The sequence below is a fragment of the Argopecten irradians genome, chromosome 3 (genome assembly GCF_041381155.1).
Source record: "Argopecten irradians isolate NY chromosome 3, Ai_NY, whole genome shotgun sequence".
In the NCBI taxonomy this organism is placed as follows: domain Eukaryota; kingdom Metazoa; phylum Mollusca; class Bivalvia; order Pectinida; family Pectinidae; genus Argopecten; species Argopecten irradians.
Window position 1 is genome coordinate 2,505,149 of NC_091136.1, and position 17,357 is coordinate 2,522,505.

The 17,357-nt window shown below is 32.4% G+C and overlaps 2 protein-coding genes across 4 annotated transcripts; both read right to left on the reverse strand.

The window, feature by feature from the left end:
• Positions 1 to 1,011: 1,011 nt before the first annotated feature.
• Positions 1,012 to 7,392, reverse strand: LOC138317284 (calmodulin-like). The gene is made up of 5 exons (XM_069258845.1): positions 7,241 to 7,392; positions 6,425 to 6,455; positions 3,001 to 3,144; positions 2,328 to 2,573; positions 1,012 to 2,022 (listed from the first exon to the last, which is right to left on the reverse strand). Exons 1-5 carry the CDS (start codon positions 7,241 to 7,243, stop codon positions 1,994 to 1,996), a joined length of 453 nt encoding a protein of 150 aa, XP_069114946.1. The 5' UTR covers positions 7,244 to 7,392; the 3' UTR covers positions 1,012 to 1,993.
• Positions 7,393 to 11,227: 3,835 nt separating this feature from the next.
• Positions 11,228 to 14,943, reverse strand: LOC138317285 (calmodulin-like). 3 transcript variants are annotated; one of them, XM_069258846.1, is made up of 5 exons: positions 14,918 to 14,943; positions 13,326 to 13,351; positions 12,444 to 12,587; positions 11,841 to 12,083; positions 11,228 to 11,550 (listed from the first exon to the last, which is right to left on the reverse strand). In XM_069258846.1, exons 1-5 carry the CDS (start codon positions 14,926 to 14,928, stop codon positions 11,522 to 11,524), a joined length of 453 nt encoding a protein of 150 aa, XP_069114947.1. In that variant the 5' UTR covers positions 14,929 to 14,943; the 3' UTR covers positions 11,228 to 11,521. The 3 variants fall into 3 exon arrangements, with proteins under 3 accessions (XP_069114947.1, XP_069114949.1, XP_069114948.1); XM_069258848.1 differs by lacking the exon at positions 14,918 to 14,943 and adding an exon at positions 14,134 to 14,239; XM_069258847.1 differs by lacking the exon at positions 14,918 to 14,943 and adding an exon at positions 14,134 to 14,226 and having other exon boundaries at positions 13,326 to 13,375.
• Positions 14,944 to 17,357: the final 2,414 nt, after the last annotated feature.

Here is a 17,357-nt window from a genome sequence, read left to right on the forward strand (position 1 = left end):
TCAGATCAGAACTTTAAATATATATTCAATTTTGCTAAAAGTTAATATATAGCGTAATAACACAAAGAATTTGTACACGGCCACATGTGTGAACTCGGTGACCGTTATTGTGCAGCGAGGCGAAGCTGACGCACGCTTACACACTTTAGTTTGCCCAAGTTGTCAAAATACCGATTTTGAAGTAGCTCAATGTGTTTGAGATGTCGTCTGACTTGACGATATTACATCCTTGGGAGCCATGTGATTATATAATCTACGCTTAGATCCATATCGCCATCGATAGATGAAACAAATTCACTTGTGTTCGATGGATACAATGTATTTGTGGTGACGCGGAACTGTAAACACGTGGATTATTAGCGGTGCATGTTTTATAATACACATGATTAAATACTCAAAGAACAAAGACAAGAGGATATGTTTATAACTGACCTCTATCAGAGGGTCTCACACCCGTCCACCCCAAAGGCTCGATCGTAGGACGAACATAGGCACAGAGGTAATGTTTACATTTGACACCCATCATTTTTAACAAAAATGAAAGCACGTCGCCCCGTTCGGGATATTTTTCCGTTTCTTTATACAATTGTTAATTTAAAAATTGTTTGAATCATATATAAATATAAAACATGTATATATTGTTTACATTTTTCCAAAATTCTATGAAAAACAACAATATACACGTAATGTTGCGTCAAAATGTAAACAAAGCCATGTGTTTCTTTTTAAAAAAGTAGTCCTTTTACGTTGCACAGAACATTTCCTTACGCAAGTTCAAAGTTCAATGTTACCATGCAGTTATGGTAAACAAAATCGGCTAGTATTAGCGTATAGTGACCAAGCCTAGCAAGTGTTTTTATAGTGCTATATCACTGAAGCATGCCGTCGAAGACACCAAAACAACACCCCACCCGGTCACATTAAACTTGGTGGAATTATCCGTGATAGGCCGATGAGCATTCCCATAGTCTAACAAAAAATACAAAAAACAACGAAACTTATGACACAAAGGATATTCCATAATAATTTTATTCCATATGTTACTTTTATTTATATTCGTCAGATCATTGAGATTATTTTTTCCATAGACCGAAAGAATTTCAAGTATTTTGACGTCATACATACAGAACGCTTTTGCGAGATGTTTTAAAAATCGAGACACTCATTGGCCTAACTGAACTATTGTATAAGACAGTAATGCGTCTCCACTCAGTTTGTTTTATTGCAAAAGTAAGTAAAACAGAAAATGTCTTCCTATTTAATACCTAATCGAGTTATCTTAATTACATTATAAGCATTATAATCAATATATTTTGAGCTTATACAATTATAGACATAAAACGGACGGTCATTCTTTTTCACATAGACGCTTGGCGGCTATGAAGAATGTCCTTCCAGTTCTGTCTGTGATTTCATAAACCCAAAACATATTGAGAATAATGCTTAATCATACAATTACAAACGCATGCCTTTAAAAAGTTTTGTTACATTCAGCAACGATAAGCTTATAAGAATAATCACTTTTGGGCGTTCAATTGACTAAAATGTCATTTTAACATAATTCCTTTAACATTCCCTCTTTAATCTACTCATCAAAAGACTATTTGCGTCTCCTGTAGTGATAATATCTTTCGTCATTGTCCATATTTGGACGTGTTCTCAGCATGTGAGAGTAAACGGAAAGAGTTGAATGTGACACACATAACGTATTTATTTTATTAGAAGATGTACAATATCGTGTTTGATGTTGATAAAACAGACATACATTGTAAATACAAAGTAATTTGTTTTTTTATAATGGTTTGATCGAATCAAAAAGAATAGTAAACCATTTAAATAAAAACATAACAATTGAATAGAAAAAAAAATTGTTTTATGAAAATATGCGTCATTTTGAGAATATTTCTGACAAAATAATGAAGTGAACTTTGTGATGAATGTCCTTGTGTGATTCCGTCCTCAATAACATTTTGATACTTGATTCATGATTGTGTTAGCTCGACGTAATCATTTTCACATATTCTGCAAAAGAGTAAATATACATTTAAAATGCATCAAAATATACCTTTGGGAAATGAACAAAATTCTACATTTAAATATATTTTGTGTTACCAAGTAGTCTGAAAAATTGATAAGAAGCATTGATGTAACTATTTTTAACTTCATCAGGTTATGAAATAAATTTTGTTTGCAAACTTTTGTGAAAATCCGACACAAAATTTCTTTCATACCCCGATGAAGTTAAAAGGTAGTGACACCGATGCTTAAATAAATGCATTGCGTTTACAAATAACTATTTTGTCTTAATAATTTTAATCTAAACATACCTTCATAGTTGATTTTACCATCGCCATCCAAATCCGCCTCTCGTATCATAGTCGCCACTTCCTCGTCCGTTAGTCTTTCTCCTAAATTTTGCATTGCGTGTTTTAGTTCATCAGCAGTAAGAAATCCACTATCATCTTTATCTAGTAATCTAAATGCCTCTTTCAAAGTTTCTTCTTCGTCTTTTTCATTTTCCTTCCGTTTGGTCATCAGTCCAACAAATTCATTAAACTCAATGGCACCGCTACCTGTCATGATTCAGAATATCGCTTTACCACTTAATGTTCGTGATATACATTTTCACGTAATGTCGCTAACGGGCTCGAAATTGAAAAGGTATATATAGGTGCATGATTGTGATTGCTAATTGAATTTCGAAGAAAATTAAATATATATAAAAAAGAATAAACAGGTGATTTTTATAGGAGCTCATCTGCACAATCATTTTGTTTCTGCCATTATAAACATTATCAATTTAGTTTATTCTTTAGAAAGAGGAAATACCAATCACAAATGAATATTTTATTATTTGAACTTAATTTGACACTTACTAGCTCAATTAAATAGTTTTAAAGAAAAACTTATTTTATTTCTAATCTTATTTATTTTATTTATACGTAAATTTATGAAATATTCATCAAATATTTTATTCTTTTTAAAGAATAAAATATTCACCATCTGCATCCGCGTCATTGATCATGTCCCGTAAATCAGCTTCCGTCGGGTTCTGACCTAGTGCCCTCATCACTGTCCCTAACTCTTTGGTTGAAATGGTACCGTCGCCATCTTTGTCAAATAGACTGAACGCCTCCTTGAATTCTACAACAGTACATATACAGACATATTGAAAAAAACACATGTGTATTGCACATCAAAATATGCTTTTTGATTAAAAAATCCTATATTAAATATTATCCATACTTTCTTTAGTAAATACACCCTTTCTCAGCAAATCCATGTTTGTGTTTGGGGTAAATCTACGTCTCTTACTTTTATATTCTTCACCTTTCTTTTTCATCAATTTTGAGCTTTAATGTTTTTGTTATTTTTTTCCCTAATCGCACCACCGTCGTCATCTTTGTCGAACATTTTGAACGCCTATTTTTATTCTTGGAAAGAGTCCGATATATGACCGATTTGGATCCGTTAAGTACTTATCAGGTGAATGGGCAACAACTCTTGTTAGTGTTATTTCTAAGAACAAATCTGACCTGTTCGTGATATTTCAAATTTCCACAAAAAATATTGGCACTAATGTGTGTCATGACAAATCTTACATTTAATGCTTTCTTACTCCTACTAATCCTGTATTGTCCTATAAAAGCATATTAGTGGAGCGGCTAAGGTCGATTTTTCGGCAAAATCGTTCAAATTTTGAAGAAAGCATGAAACTTTGCATATGGCTTCTTAAGGACATCAGGTTTCAGGGAAAAAATGGACCCCAAAATCTGCAGTCCCTGGCGGTCGCCATATTGGTTTTCAAAATGGCCGCCGAAAAACACCTTCTGCGACACATATCCCACGTTCTATACCAGGTAGATCCACACTTTAAACGTCTAAACCCATATTATTGATAGTTAGAAACATTCCCATAGTGTTAAACTTCATCTAGAATGACCGCCATTTTGTATTTCAAGATGGCCGCCGACTTTGCGAACTATATAAAAATAAAATACATCTAATTGGGAAAGCTGACTTTAAGAAAATAAACAACTGCTAATGCAGTGAACGTATTGATACTTTTGTAATGTTTGATACATAATGATTTGATACCTATTTTAATTTCAAAATGACTTCCATTTTGAATTCCAAGATGACGGTTTGAATTAACTGTTTCCGTATTTCACTCTGTAAAAAACCAAGTTACTCCTCTTAACATGTTGATACATATAAGATGCCTTGAATGATATTGGAATAAACCGCCGAGATCATCTTACATGGGCTTTATCGACTCTTCAACTGGAGCATCTTCAATGTCGCAATGTCAACAGCGATTGTCCAAATCAAGATTCGCATTCATCTGGCAAATACGATTTTCCATTCCACAAATACAAAAAGGAGATGATCCTCGATTGTTATTGTTTTATATGCAATTTGTATCTTTCGGAAGCACCTCATCTGCTCTCTTCAGTTTATCCGATATCCTATCTCTCTTCCAATTAACATTAATGAGTTTCCACAGTATCTTTTATAAGGTTTGGGTACATCTTGCATTTGTAAACAGTGTAAGGTATACCAATAGGACACTGTGCTGATGTAGTGAAGATCATCATCGGGATAGGCTATTTCCAATAACATGATATAGCTCTTGTATGAGTGTTCTTTCCAGAATGACAAATATTGCTATTGTGTAAAATTTGATTATAGAACAATAATTATCTTTTTTGCATGGAAATGGGTGTGAGGAATGTTCTCAAAGCTGCTGTACTCTGAAAGAGTTAAAGGTCCGCTACCTGTCCGAAATGATTAAACGTTTTCTACTGACCACAGTCAATGTTAATCACGGTGTGTTATAAGGACGACGTCGGGGATCATAAGCGACCCGCTTTATGGAAATTAACGTTTGCATTTAATTTATCTATTCAGGTTCAGGGAATAATGGTATGTCTAATTTGTGTTGTTAATATCAAGTTTTTACGTAATGTTTCCGAAATTATCAGTCAATTTGGTTAATGTATGTACCTTTAATTTAATACTGCTGGACATCTTGAATTTCAGATTGGAGGCCATTTTGAAATTCAAAATAAGAATCGAATTATTTTGTATCAAATGACATAAAATATAACTACTCAATGTATTTGCAGGTTTTTTATTTACTTAAAGTAAGCTAAGCCAATTGTGATATTATTATTATATACAGATATAGGTATATGAAGTAAATTGGCGGCCATCATGGAATACAAAATGGCGTCTTTTTACATGAAGTTACACTACCAGAATGATCCTAAGTAATGATAATAATAAGTATCAATAATATGGGTGTAGAAGTTTAAGAGTGTTAACCTGATTTTTACAGATAAATAGGGAAACAACTTGAATTTATACGGCAATGCTGGATTTCAAAATGACGATCATTTTTGAAATTAAACTAATAACTAAATTATTTATGTATTAAACACTACAAAAGTATGGATATTCTCACTATATTTGCAAGTGTTTATTTGCTTAAAGTAAGCTTTCCCAATTAGATGCATTTTATACAAATATAGCTCGCAAAGTTGGCGGCCATCTTGAAGTTCAAAATGGCGATCCTTCTCCATGAAGTTTAACGCTACCAGAATGTTCCTAAGCATCAATACTATGGATGTACATGTTTAAAGATTGGGTTTAGCTGGTATAGAACGTAAAATATGGGTCGCATAATGTGGTTTTTGGCGGCCATTTTGAAAACAAATATGGCGGCCGCCAGGGGCCGTGAATTTTTGGGGTCCATGTTTTCCTGAAACCTTATGTCCTTAAGAGGTCATATGCAAAGTTTCATGCTTTCTTCAAAATTTGAACGATTTTCATGCTTAGCCGCTCCACTATATGTGCTGTCATATTCAGTAACATGTCCTTACTGGATATAGTCTATTACTTACTATTTTCATATCATCAATATTCACCTCCTGTTAGATTATATTCAATTTTCATTTACTCATACCATAATAACAGCTATCCAATATAGTAATATCCATAACTCTGAAAGTGTCTGGTCATTTTTATATCATTATGATCATTTTATTATTTATCTATTTGTTTATTTTTTTATTTGTTTATCTATTTATTTGGTTTTTTTTATTTGTTTATCTATTTATTTGTTTATTTATTTATTTTTAGCAAGGTTAGACCTTGTCAACCAATTATATTATCAATTACTGCTTTGTATTTCCTGTTTATGTGTGTGCGAGTTCTATCGTTAGCAGTTCGACACAAATTGCCCTTGTTCCCTTTTCTGTCTTCACAAAATAATTCTCGACTCCCACCTTTGTCTTAACATTGAAAGCTTCTGCATATCTGTCGATACTGGACAGGTTTAAACTAAGCCAATATTTTACTAAGCATGCCTAACTATATGCCAACCGAACCTACCAAATTACAGTAGTGACAACTACCCTACCTGCAGTCTGGTCCGCAGTCACCTGATGAGCCTGTGAGGTGAAATAGAAAAAAAACTAACATTCTTAGAAATTAGAACAATATAATTCAACAGTTAATATTCGTTTTAATTGTTTTTAGTATGCTTTAAGCATGATATATAATACCTGACTTGTTAAAAAAATCTAGTTATTGTATATCATGCACATCGCAAAATGGTATGAAGAGCAATCTGTGTTAAATTTCCAAATACCAATAATGGTATTGAGCAGTATATGTGGCGTGTCTTTATATTATTATCCATAATTCATTCCGTATTATACAATCAGGGACTTGTGTTCTAGTACATATGGTGAGACATGAACTGGAACAAGATATATTGACCGAGGCGGAGCGATTTTCCTTTGTATATTCATAGGTTCTGATCGTTGTTATGATATAAGGCAAACTCCAATCAAAATTGTACGTGTTTGTGCAATGGATATCATGACATTTTAAGTCATAATGAAATCAATGTCGAATCAATATTACTAATGAACTTTCAAACCTTTATATAAGATTATGTTAACATACCCTGTTATGCCATTATAGAAACCCGAAAGCGAATCAATATTTATCTTAGGGAACACCCATTCTTGTTCATTTCAATTACTTTATTACGATAGGACTGTTTTTACTGTACATGTTTTCAAATATTGTAATATTTATCGTCTGGAAATAGAGTAGCACGACCATTGCGTATAGTAAATTATCCAATACAGTTTTACGAACACGTGATATTGTACGCTTCTGAAATTTATTTTTTGAAAACATAACTATGATAAATACGTATACTTACCATTTTTAATCGAGGAAAATGTCCACGAAGGGATTAGAATGCTGCCTTTCCCAAGTCTAATATGCAATATTACACCGTTGGAATTAATACTAGCGGACTGACATACAAGAGTCTATACATGGACATTTAAGACAAAGCAAATAGTTTAAAATGTGTTCCTGATTGTCGCATTGGGGCAGATCGCCAGGACAGCGAACAGACAATAAGGTATCTATCCGTCCATCATATATATTAATCAGGTGTCGTGTACAATTACACTATGTAGTTCTGTATACTTTAAGATGTATGTGTTATGATAACGGCTTTGTAATTTATTGTTTGATCTTATACATGTAGTATCACAATCAGAATGTGGAAACGATATAAAAAAATCAAAGAGTATTTATAAGTCGGTACATGTACTGTATACGTAAAGAATTGCATTTTGAAATGAATCTCCTTTTTTGTCCACTTTATAATTAACGTTTGGTTTTGCTTTTCTTTATTTTACAAACTGTTTTCATTGTTTGATATGTATACATACTTTTGTCTAATATTAAATGTCACCATCCGGTGGCCGTTTAACACAAATATATTCTTTTGTTGTTTATGAAAAAAAGATATGCATAAATACACTTTCACAATTATCAAACGAACAAACTTTAAATAATATCACTTCACCTTAATCTATTTCAAATTTACGTTTTAACGTACGAATATCTAGAAAAGAGAAAGCTCTGCATCAACATTTAAAAGAATTATGCTATGATTGTGGAGGGACTATATGTTTTCAAATTTACCTGGTGTCTTTTATTAGAAAGGCATTGGCAGTTACGTTGGTTAATTTTACCGAGATACTCCGGGCATTCCCTACTCCAACGCCATATATCTATGCTTTTCTAGAATCCTGACGGTATGTCATTGTTTCGTAATAACATGGTTTTGCTTCTAAGAGTTTGGTCTCACGACTTACAATTTTATGTTGTTTCTGGAGCAAAGACGCTTGTTTTTCCGGAGCGTCTCGTTCTTAAGTCCATGTAGGTATTTAGGAAACATATGTTTATTACTTCCCGTTTATTCATGCGTGCTACATATTGTTTCAATTTCTCGTGAAGTTATGAACTGTTTATTTAAATTCTATTGAACAATATGCACTATCTAATAGACCTATTTTATCTTGAATTGATCCGGGGGTGTCTAATGTTAAGATATATATATGTACATAAAGTGATAAATAGTGGGCGCCGATTGGGACTTTATCTTTTTCCACTCAAAATCAATTTTGTGTACAAAAAATTGAATTCTGTCATAACGAAATAATTTTCGCCTTTCAAAATTATCTTCAAGCACACAAAATTCATTTTTGTCTACACAAAATTCATTTCTGTCATGACAAAATTGTCATTTTTGTGGACGAAATTGAGTTTTGTTACGAAAGAATTCAATTTGTCTACAAAATTGAATTTCGTCATAAGTTTTGTCCACTGAAAGATTGTTTCTATGACAAAACTTCTTTTTGTAATCTGTTATAATTTTTGTTAATGTGAAACCATTGGATTTCGTGTGCAAAATCACAAATGTCCCGTTTGGCGCCCAAATTTGATTCAGTTGATCAAATACTATCTTATGAAAAAGCACATGTAAGCTAGTGTCAACAACAGTATTATATATGTGATGTGATATAGAAACTTAACATGTACATGAAGGCATAGGCACTTTCCTGTCTATAGTAATCAGCTGAACGTAGATCGAGGATTCAGAATAAGATTTTTTTTTCTTAGGCGTAAACTTGCAGTACAGGTAATCTTGAGGATCCAAAAATCTGCTTTAGTTTACTTCGGATAAGAAATACATATCTACATGTATTAGATATGCATATATCTCCCCAAAAAAACATATAAAGGCAAACAGTTGTGTATGATGACATCGATTTTATCGACATTTTTGAGATCAACTTGAAGTTATCAAATTCGATCGTTGTCACGTAGACGCTTTTCATAGCTACAATTTTGGCGCCAAATTCAAATTTATGGTTGTATGTCTGCCTCAAACGACTATTGAAGCTAAGATATCTTGACAATGGGAAGATAGATTTTGATAAGATATTTCCCCGGTAAAACAATATAAAATCATGGATTGTCTAAAGGGTAATTGAAGTGGAATCTTTTCACGGAATTTTCCATAATCATTTTTCAGATATTGTATCCAGACAAAATAATGGCTGATTTGTGCCATTTCTGAGCTTTGTATAGCTTGAAATTTGTGGCGTCGTGACATAAAATGAACAGTTGTAACAATTTATATCATCAGATTATTACACTTTATAATGTTGAATATATAAGTTGTACTTTATAAAAATATTACCGCCCGATTTCGGTCTATCAATATAATTCTGAAAAATAGTCATTTTTAGGGGGTAGGGGTATAGAAAGGCTAATTACTCAAAAATTCCGCGGTCATTTTTTTTATATTCTTTCATCGTCACCCAAACAATTGTCTAATTATGTGGACAAAAAATACAGAAAATTAAACGACACATTTTTTTCAATATTAGGTATTTAAAGATGCTCCACCGCTGACAAATGGTATTTTTGCACTATCAAAAACAGGAACAGACGATGTAATATTTTTCTTCCGTTGCAAAAGTTACTTACTTTACATCATTACCACCATTGAAAAGTTTGAGCTTCTAATTTTACTTCAAGTTAAAAATATGAAAAATAATTAATTGCATCCCGAAAAAATTCCATGGCACTATATTCTATATGGAATGAAGTACTGATTGCGCATGCCCCAAAGAAGAAATAAATTATTTTATATTATTTTTTTAGTTAATTAGGCATACATATACACGATTAAACACAAATTATTGTTCGAATGATGAATATCATTTATGCTCCATCGGCGGTGGAGCATCTTTAAGTTGAAATTCAAATGCAAAAATTGGCCTTTTCTAGGCCTCATTTATACGCATTCGCGTAAAAAACCACTATCAATGTATTTCTAAGAGTGGAAACGACATTGAGGTCATTGATAGTCAAAAAACTTACATATTAAAGATAAAAAATGTTGTTGTTTGTAATATTTCAGTCAATTGCCAAGCTTTGAATATATGTGTGTAAAATTGTATTTTGAGAAAAAAACAGACGGTAATGTATGGTTATTGAGAGAACAATTTTTCCAAAACTCAATCAATCTTTCAGTGAGCAAATTTCAAAGAAAATTAAACGAGGGGAATATTTTAGGCCTAACTGTATCGAACCACCTTAAAACGCATAAATTAGTATTTTTAGAACTACGGCAATAGTTCGGTAGTTAATGAAATACATGACTTAAACTTACATATGATAATAGTCTTTGAAACACAATAACAAATTATAATTTATATAAAAACAGGGTTTTTTTTAGTTTGCCACCAGCCCTCCGCCTACGGGTTTCGAATGTTTGAATCCAAAGTTGGACAGTTCCAAGGCACTGGTTGTCATTCAGTGGCGTGATTTTTCTGGCGTGAAAGTCGTAGATGGAGATAAATCTATTCCAATATTTTCTAGTCCTTACATTTGTGTAATTGCTTTGTGTATGAACAACAATCTCTGTGTTAACTAAAGCTAAGCACACTGAACTGATGAGCAATATCATAGTTAGTGCATCAATCAGGCACTTTGTGTTTACGCAACCTATCACTTTCTCAAAACTTTAATCCTGTGCATGGCTAAAGCCGCCCTGGTGATTTTTCTGCTACTTATATCAAGAATATATAGATACATGTAGATACAGAACTGTTGAATAACCATCGTTTAATTGGATTCGGGAAATGTGAGAAACAAACACCATTGTTTTGTATACGTGCAATTTTGAAGTATTTAAACCACCAGCCATTGAGATAGTACCTATATAGGCTATTCTATCGATTGGACGGATGATACAAGAAAAAGAACAACACAGATCATCATGATTATAAAAACATACATTTATAATTTATGTATATTTTTGTTACAAAATGTGTGATTCACATATATTAAATCACTTTGTTCGATAGAAATTGAACTCGATACCGAGCTGGCTTGCTAGTCGACCGCTCAACTGACAAATGCAAGCTTTCTCAGTACTTATGTTTTGCAAACATCTGGAGACTTTGAAATGATAATGAGTGAAAATTGTTAAATAATCAGTTGAATTGTCATGAAGACAAAAGTCATTAAAGGCAGCAGAATCTATAGTTTTGAAGGAAGAATATATGTTGGCAGGCATGAAATCAACAGTGACGATGGGAAGTGTCGTTTGGTGGCATGGTAGTTCCAGTTACATGTCCGTCACCATCTGAACAAAATCTACCAAAAGAGAAAAATAAATCGTTTGTATATTTCCATAAGCATGAAATAACAAGGCATTACAATAACTTGAAAAATACTAAAAACTCCTTCTGAACCAACCACCGTCGGAGATCCACGAATCATTGACAGACGATACGATAGATATGATAAAGGTAGCATCCATCGATGTAAAAAAGCATGAGCATTTTCTGGGTAATAACACCTTTCTTTACATTCATTGACTTTTTCACGTACTTTTTTCAAACGTAACTCGTCTTTGTTACTTAAATGAAGAAATGTAAGTTTACCTTCAAAGTTTACTTGTCCGTCACCATCAATATCACCTTCTACGATCATTTCATCAATTTCCAAATCCGTTAGTTTTTCTCCCAAGCTCGCCATTACGTGCCTTAATTCAGCAGCACTTATAAACCCATTTCCGTCTTTATCGAAAACTCTAAACAGTGCACGAAGTTCATCATCACTTTCAAACGCCCGAAACTGACTCTTCATCATTTTGAGAAAGGATTTGAGATCAATCGTACCGTTATCTGAAGAAAAAAACAATATTTCATATATCTGGAATACATTAAAGCTATTTTGACATTTTTTGGTGTTTAACCAGAATAAGGGTATAATTTACATTATGTAACATCACTATTATAAAACTGTACGTTATTCCAAACTAGTAAAATGACGTCACAGACTTAAGACTATAATAGAAACTAATTGATGGTCCTCTTTGACTACTCTAAGTGAAATTAAATACGAAATTTTACTCCCACCTTTGTTATAATATTTTTAGATTAACGTGTACAGTGTTTTGAGTTTACCTAGGAACCTAAACACATTTAGCTTAAACATGGCGTATTACCGAATTTATTTTAACCATAGTTTGAAACAGGATTCACCTTCGGGGTCCGCATCTTTAATCATTAGCTGTAAGTCAGCGTCATTGGTATAGCGACCCAGAGTATGGATCACTGCCGCTAATTCCTTGGTGTTAATAGTACCATCGCCATTCACATCATGCAATATAAAGGCCTTTTTACACTCTGCAATATCAACAATGGCATATCTAGCATTTAGTGCCGAGGTTTAAAGTTTTTGTCATCAGAAGAGAAGAACATTATTGCCAATAGCATCTATCTTTTCTTATCAATTCAAATATATCAAATAATCGCTGATGAATAAATATATGGAATATTTTAATTATATATTCTAAATTACATTTGGAAAACATCTTCCATCACATTCCTTTTACCGCCCTTTACCTTATATCTTGAACTATTTCATACTTTTATACAACTCACTTGCTGAAAGCATTCCTACATTTAATTGAGATTCATTGGCAAAGCCGTCAAATCCGCTAGCGGTACTGTTCTTCTTTTGTTTCCATTCTTACTCGTTAAATAGCCCTTGTGATTGCGCAACCATTTAGCATGCTGATGGAGTTTATTGCAATAATTTGATTATGAATTGAAATATATCGTTCAGCTGGTTATTTTTGCGAGAATATATGTTCGCGATTTTAGACTAAAATGGTCGCGAAATTTTTATTCGCGGAATTTGAAGAAGATTTAAAACGAAGTATATATACCTTTAAAACTAAAGCGCAATATTGTAAAACTTGTAATATTTACTTTTCATGATATAGTCATTCTTATGAAAATGTAACCCGCGAAAACAACCAGTTATAAGGTGTATATGATGACGAAGGGTTTGGTCATACATGTACATTCATTGGAGTAAAATAAGTTTTATTGATTATTATCAGTTTTATTATCACTTACCGTTAATCTGGTCCTCGTCCATTAACCTTGACACAGAAAGAAATAAAATCCTAGGATGTAAAACATGTAAATATATACCAGTAGTTTGTATTTGACAAAATAATGTATAGATCCAGTGAGTACGTGTACGTGCGGCAATACATAGAAAATTCATATGAATACTATGAACTACAATGTATTATGTAGTATTATTTATGAAGCAAATGCGGTAATAAACACATACCACTGGATCTACTATCTCTTGGTTGACCAAGTCTGGTATTTCGAAAGAATATGTTAAACTAATGATACATTGAATATTTAAAGAAATTATCATCGCACTAGTTTAATATCTGAAGACGATAACAGAAGTGGATAGTAGAAAAAATACAGTAATCATAAGCTTGGATTACAAGTGTCTGTGCTAGCTGAATACACATATCTCGCTTTATAAACATGTGAAGTCCTGAATCTGGGATTTATATGTTTATTAGAAATTAGAATTAAAGCTTTATAGTTCCATGCAAACGCTCACCTGATTAACAAAACATACGCTACATATCTTAATGAATTGCTGATATATTCAGGACAACATACTACCAAATTCAGTTCCAATGTCGTGTTGTAAAGCACAATGCATTGGTTTATCATGACAAGATTATGAAGAACTTTACTTACAACTAACATCAATATGGTTATCATAAAGTCATGTTTAAAATTGATACCTTATTGAAATATATGCACTTTGTCTTGAAAATGAAGGATATGTAGAAAAAAACCCAGATAAAAACATGAACGGTGTACACGAAAATAGCGTAGGATTACCTACCGTTGTGTCTGCAGGGAGGACTATCTTTAGACCAAAACTGAACACACATTTACAGCTTGTTTAGTGTGTCCCATTGTTCTAGGTCTAATGAATCACTGAACCGCCTGGATACATACCAGTTAACATCAAATACTGAGCCATTCAAAATACAATGATTCACACACATGTGTACAGACATTCATTCATATTATGACTATTTAATAAACTGTTGGTGACGAGTTCAAAGCTTCCACACTATACTAAAGAACCAGACTTAGATATGTAATAACGGGTACTAGTGATATCGAAGTGAAATTAAATCAAAATTAAAAAAAAACCTTCTAATTTCAAATAATTATTCGTTAACATGAGTCATTTTAACCCATTTTCCTCCTGGACAGTAAACATAAATTTAAGTGGGCCTGACCCAAAAAATGATTTTTTTTAGAAATTAACTTTAATTTGTAATTGCGTAAATACTGTAAATTGTGTACCTTCTTTTACGAATTAAGTAACTTAATTGCTTCACTAATTCAGTCAATATACCAACTTATTTACCACCGATTAATTGTCAAAAGTTGACCATTACATTTACTTCCTAAATATGATACTTTACCGGGTAGTTTTGTTTACAGTTTCACGATAGGTCTGTTCAAAAGCATTCCGTTACATTTACTATATTTATACATATTTACAAATATGTGTTCATCAAAATGCTGTATTCAATATCAATTACAAAATAATATATCGGTGATTTAAATAAAAGCGCTCGAAATTTCATAACTACATAAAATTGTATATATACCTGGCATTCATTCCGAGAGTGAATCTGTAATATCATAGAAAACAGCATAATTCAGTCTCCTTACGATGGTTTGTGATTGAATGTTTTCTGTCACTGTGTGATTAATAAAATGCAACATATATGTAATAGAACCGAGAAAGTATACGTATTAAGCATCTTTGATACGCTTAGTCGCCCAGTTAACACGTCTTATATATATATATGTATACATAAAAAGAAAACACAACTATAAAACAGTTTTTTCCTCCCTAGCGCTTTCTCGGCTCGTGCCGGTCTTCAGGGGTTTGAATTATTTTATTTGTAAAACATGACGTCATAGTATAATGACGTCATAGTAAGAATACGTCATAACATGGTACATAAAGATATATTGTGAATGGTTCTAGAAGAAACTAACAAAAACATGAGGACAAAATAAAAACTAATATGAAGTTCCTTTGTCCCGTTCTGAATTTAGCACAGGTTTCATAAGTTGAATGAAATACATTTCTTTATTTTCTCTTTTTAAAAGATCTGAATTAGACATTTGATATATTGGTAAAATAAAAAAGATATCATTAGCACACATATGACAATGTTCGTTTACTGTTAATTAAATATCTGAGATGGTCTGTTTTAGTTTGTTGTCGGTGTAATGTAACTCTCTTTCTCAATTCCATTCCTGTGTGACCAATATAAAAATCTGAGCATTTGCTACAAATAAGTGCGTATATGACATTTTTGGATGTACAATTCATATTAGTTTTAATTTTGAAATTAAAACCATTTTTGAATGTATATATTTTTACACTCTATAATAATATCACATGTTTTGCAACGCTTTTGCATACATTTAGTGACAGAAGTATCTTGAATTTTCGAATCAAATTTTGACGCACAGAAAATACGTTTAAGGTTTTTAGGATGACGCTTGCAATTTATTAATTTCTGGTAGATAAAATCAATTTCATTCTGTCGCTATTTTTCATGTAATCTTCACAACCTTTTACAATTGGAAAAATATTGTAGTTGTTTGGATTAAAAGTACTGACAAAAGGTATTATATTGCTTTTGGATTCCACTTTATTCGGTTTCCTTAAATAAATAGGCCCTTCTTTTTTTGCTCTTTCAACTCCATAATCTATAACTTCTTATGGATAATGCTGTTTGCGCAGATAAAAAACTAAGTTATCTAAGCGTTTAGCTAAAATAGTTTTATCACTTACGATTGTGATTAGACGGGACGCTAAATTAAAGTAATTTAGTTTTACATGCCTTGCATGATTTGAATAAAAATCAAGATAGTTTTGCGAATCCGTCGGCTTACAATACAAGTCAGCAGTGATTTCACCATTTTTAATATGTACAGATATATCCAAAAACGGTAGTTTTACTGTACTAGAATCCATTGTGTACTGTATATCAGGATGTAGCTTATTAAGTTCTTGAAATAATGTATTTACATCTTTATCTGATTGCCAGATTATAAAACAATCGTCTAAAAATCTGTTGAAATTCCTTCTTAAATAATCAGCTTGTTCATTGTCTATTTTCCCGATGATACTGTAAAGCATTTCCTCTAGGTAACCAAGAACCAAAGTAGCATACGTAGGGGCAACCTTTGTCCCCATCGATGTACCTTTACATTGCCGATAATATGAATTATCAAAATAAAACACATTTCTATTCAAAACTATTTTCAAAACTTACTCGATTGTGAATTAAAGCAGGGTGTTTTTTCTAGCCAAAAATTGACTGCTTTTAAACAAAGGTCGGTAGGAATGTTTGTATATAAACTAACCACATCAAACGAAATCAATTTGCTACCTGGTACAACCTTTTTTGGTAACCTTGTTAAAAAGTCAAAATCGTCTTTAACAAAACTCGGTACTGTAGGGCAAAGTGGTTTTAAAATGGTATCTAAAAAATGACTTAGACGTTGTGTAACGCTATTAGATCCACCGACTATAGGTCTGAATTTTAAGTCAGTTGGACAGTGTATAGTAATATACTCAGAGTTTTGTTCTCTTATAGCATTAGCAATTTGACTGCTTTTATGAATCTTCGGTAAACCATAAAAGCAACTAGTTTTAAATGAAAAATTTGTTAAGTAATTTATTTCCTCTTTAAGAAGTTCACCGCCTTCTCTGTTAACCAAGTAATTCCAATATGCCTGTTTTCTTTCATTTAACTGCCTTTTCCATGCCGATGAAATCTTTGACTTCAGCTTCAGTGCATTTTTTCTTTTTGATTCGTCATCTGGCATGAATTTCGTACCATTAAAGATGCCGATGTGAGATTCCTCAAAAGAAATATCACTGTTTGGATTTTCCTGTAAGTTATCCTCTACGGAGGTGCAACTTGACAGCTGTGTCAAAAGAGTACGAATGTCACAAACTGTTTCGTCGATTGTCGATAGTTTCTTCTCAATAGTCTTCTCAATGCGGTGTACCGTTTTCGA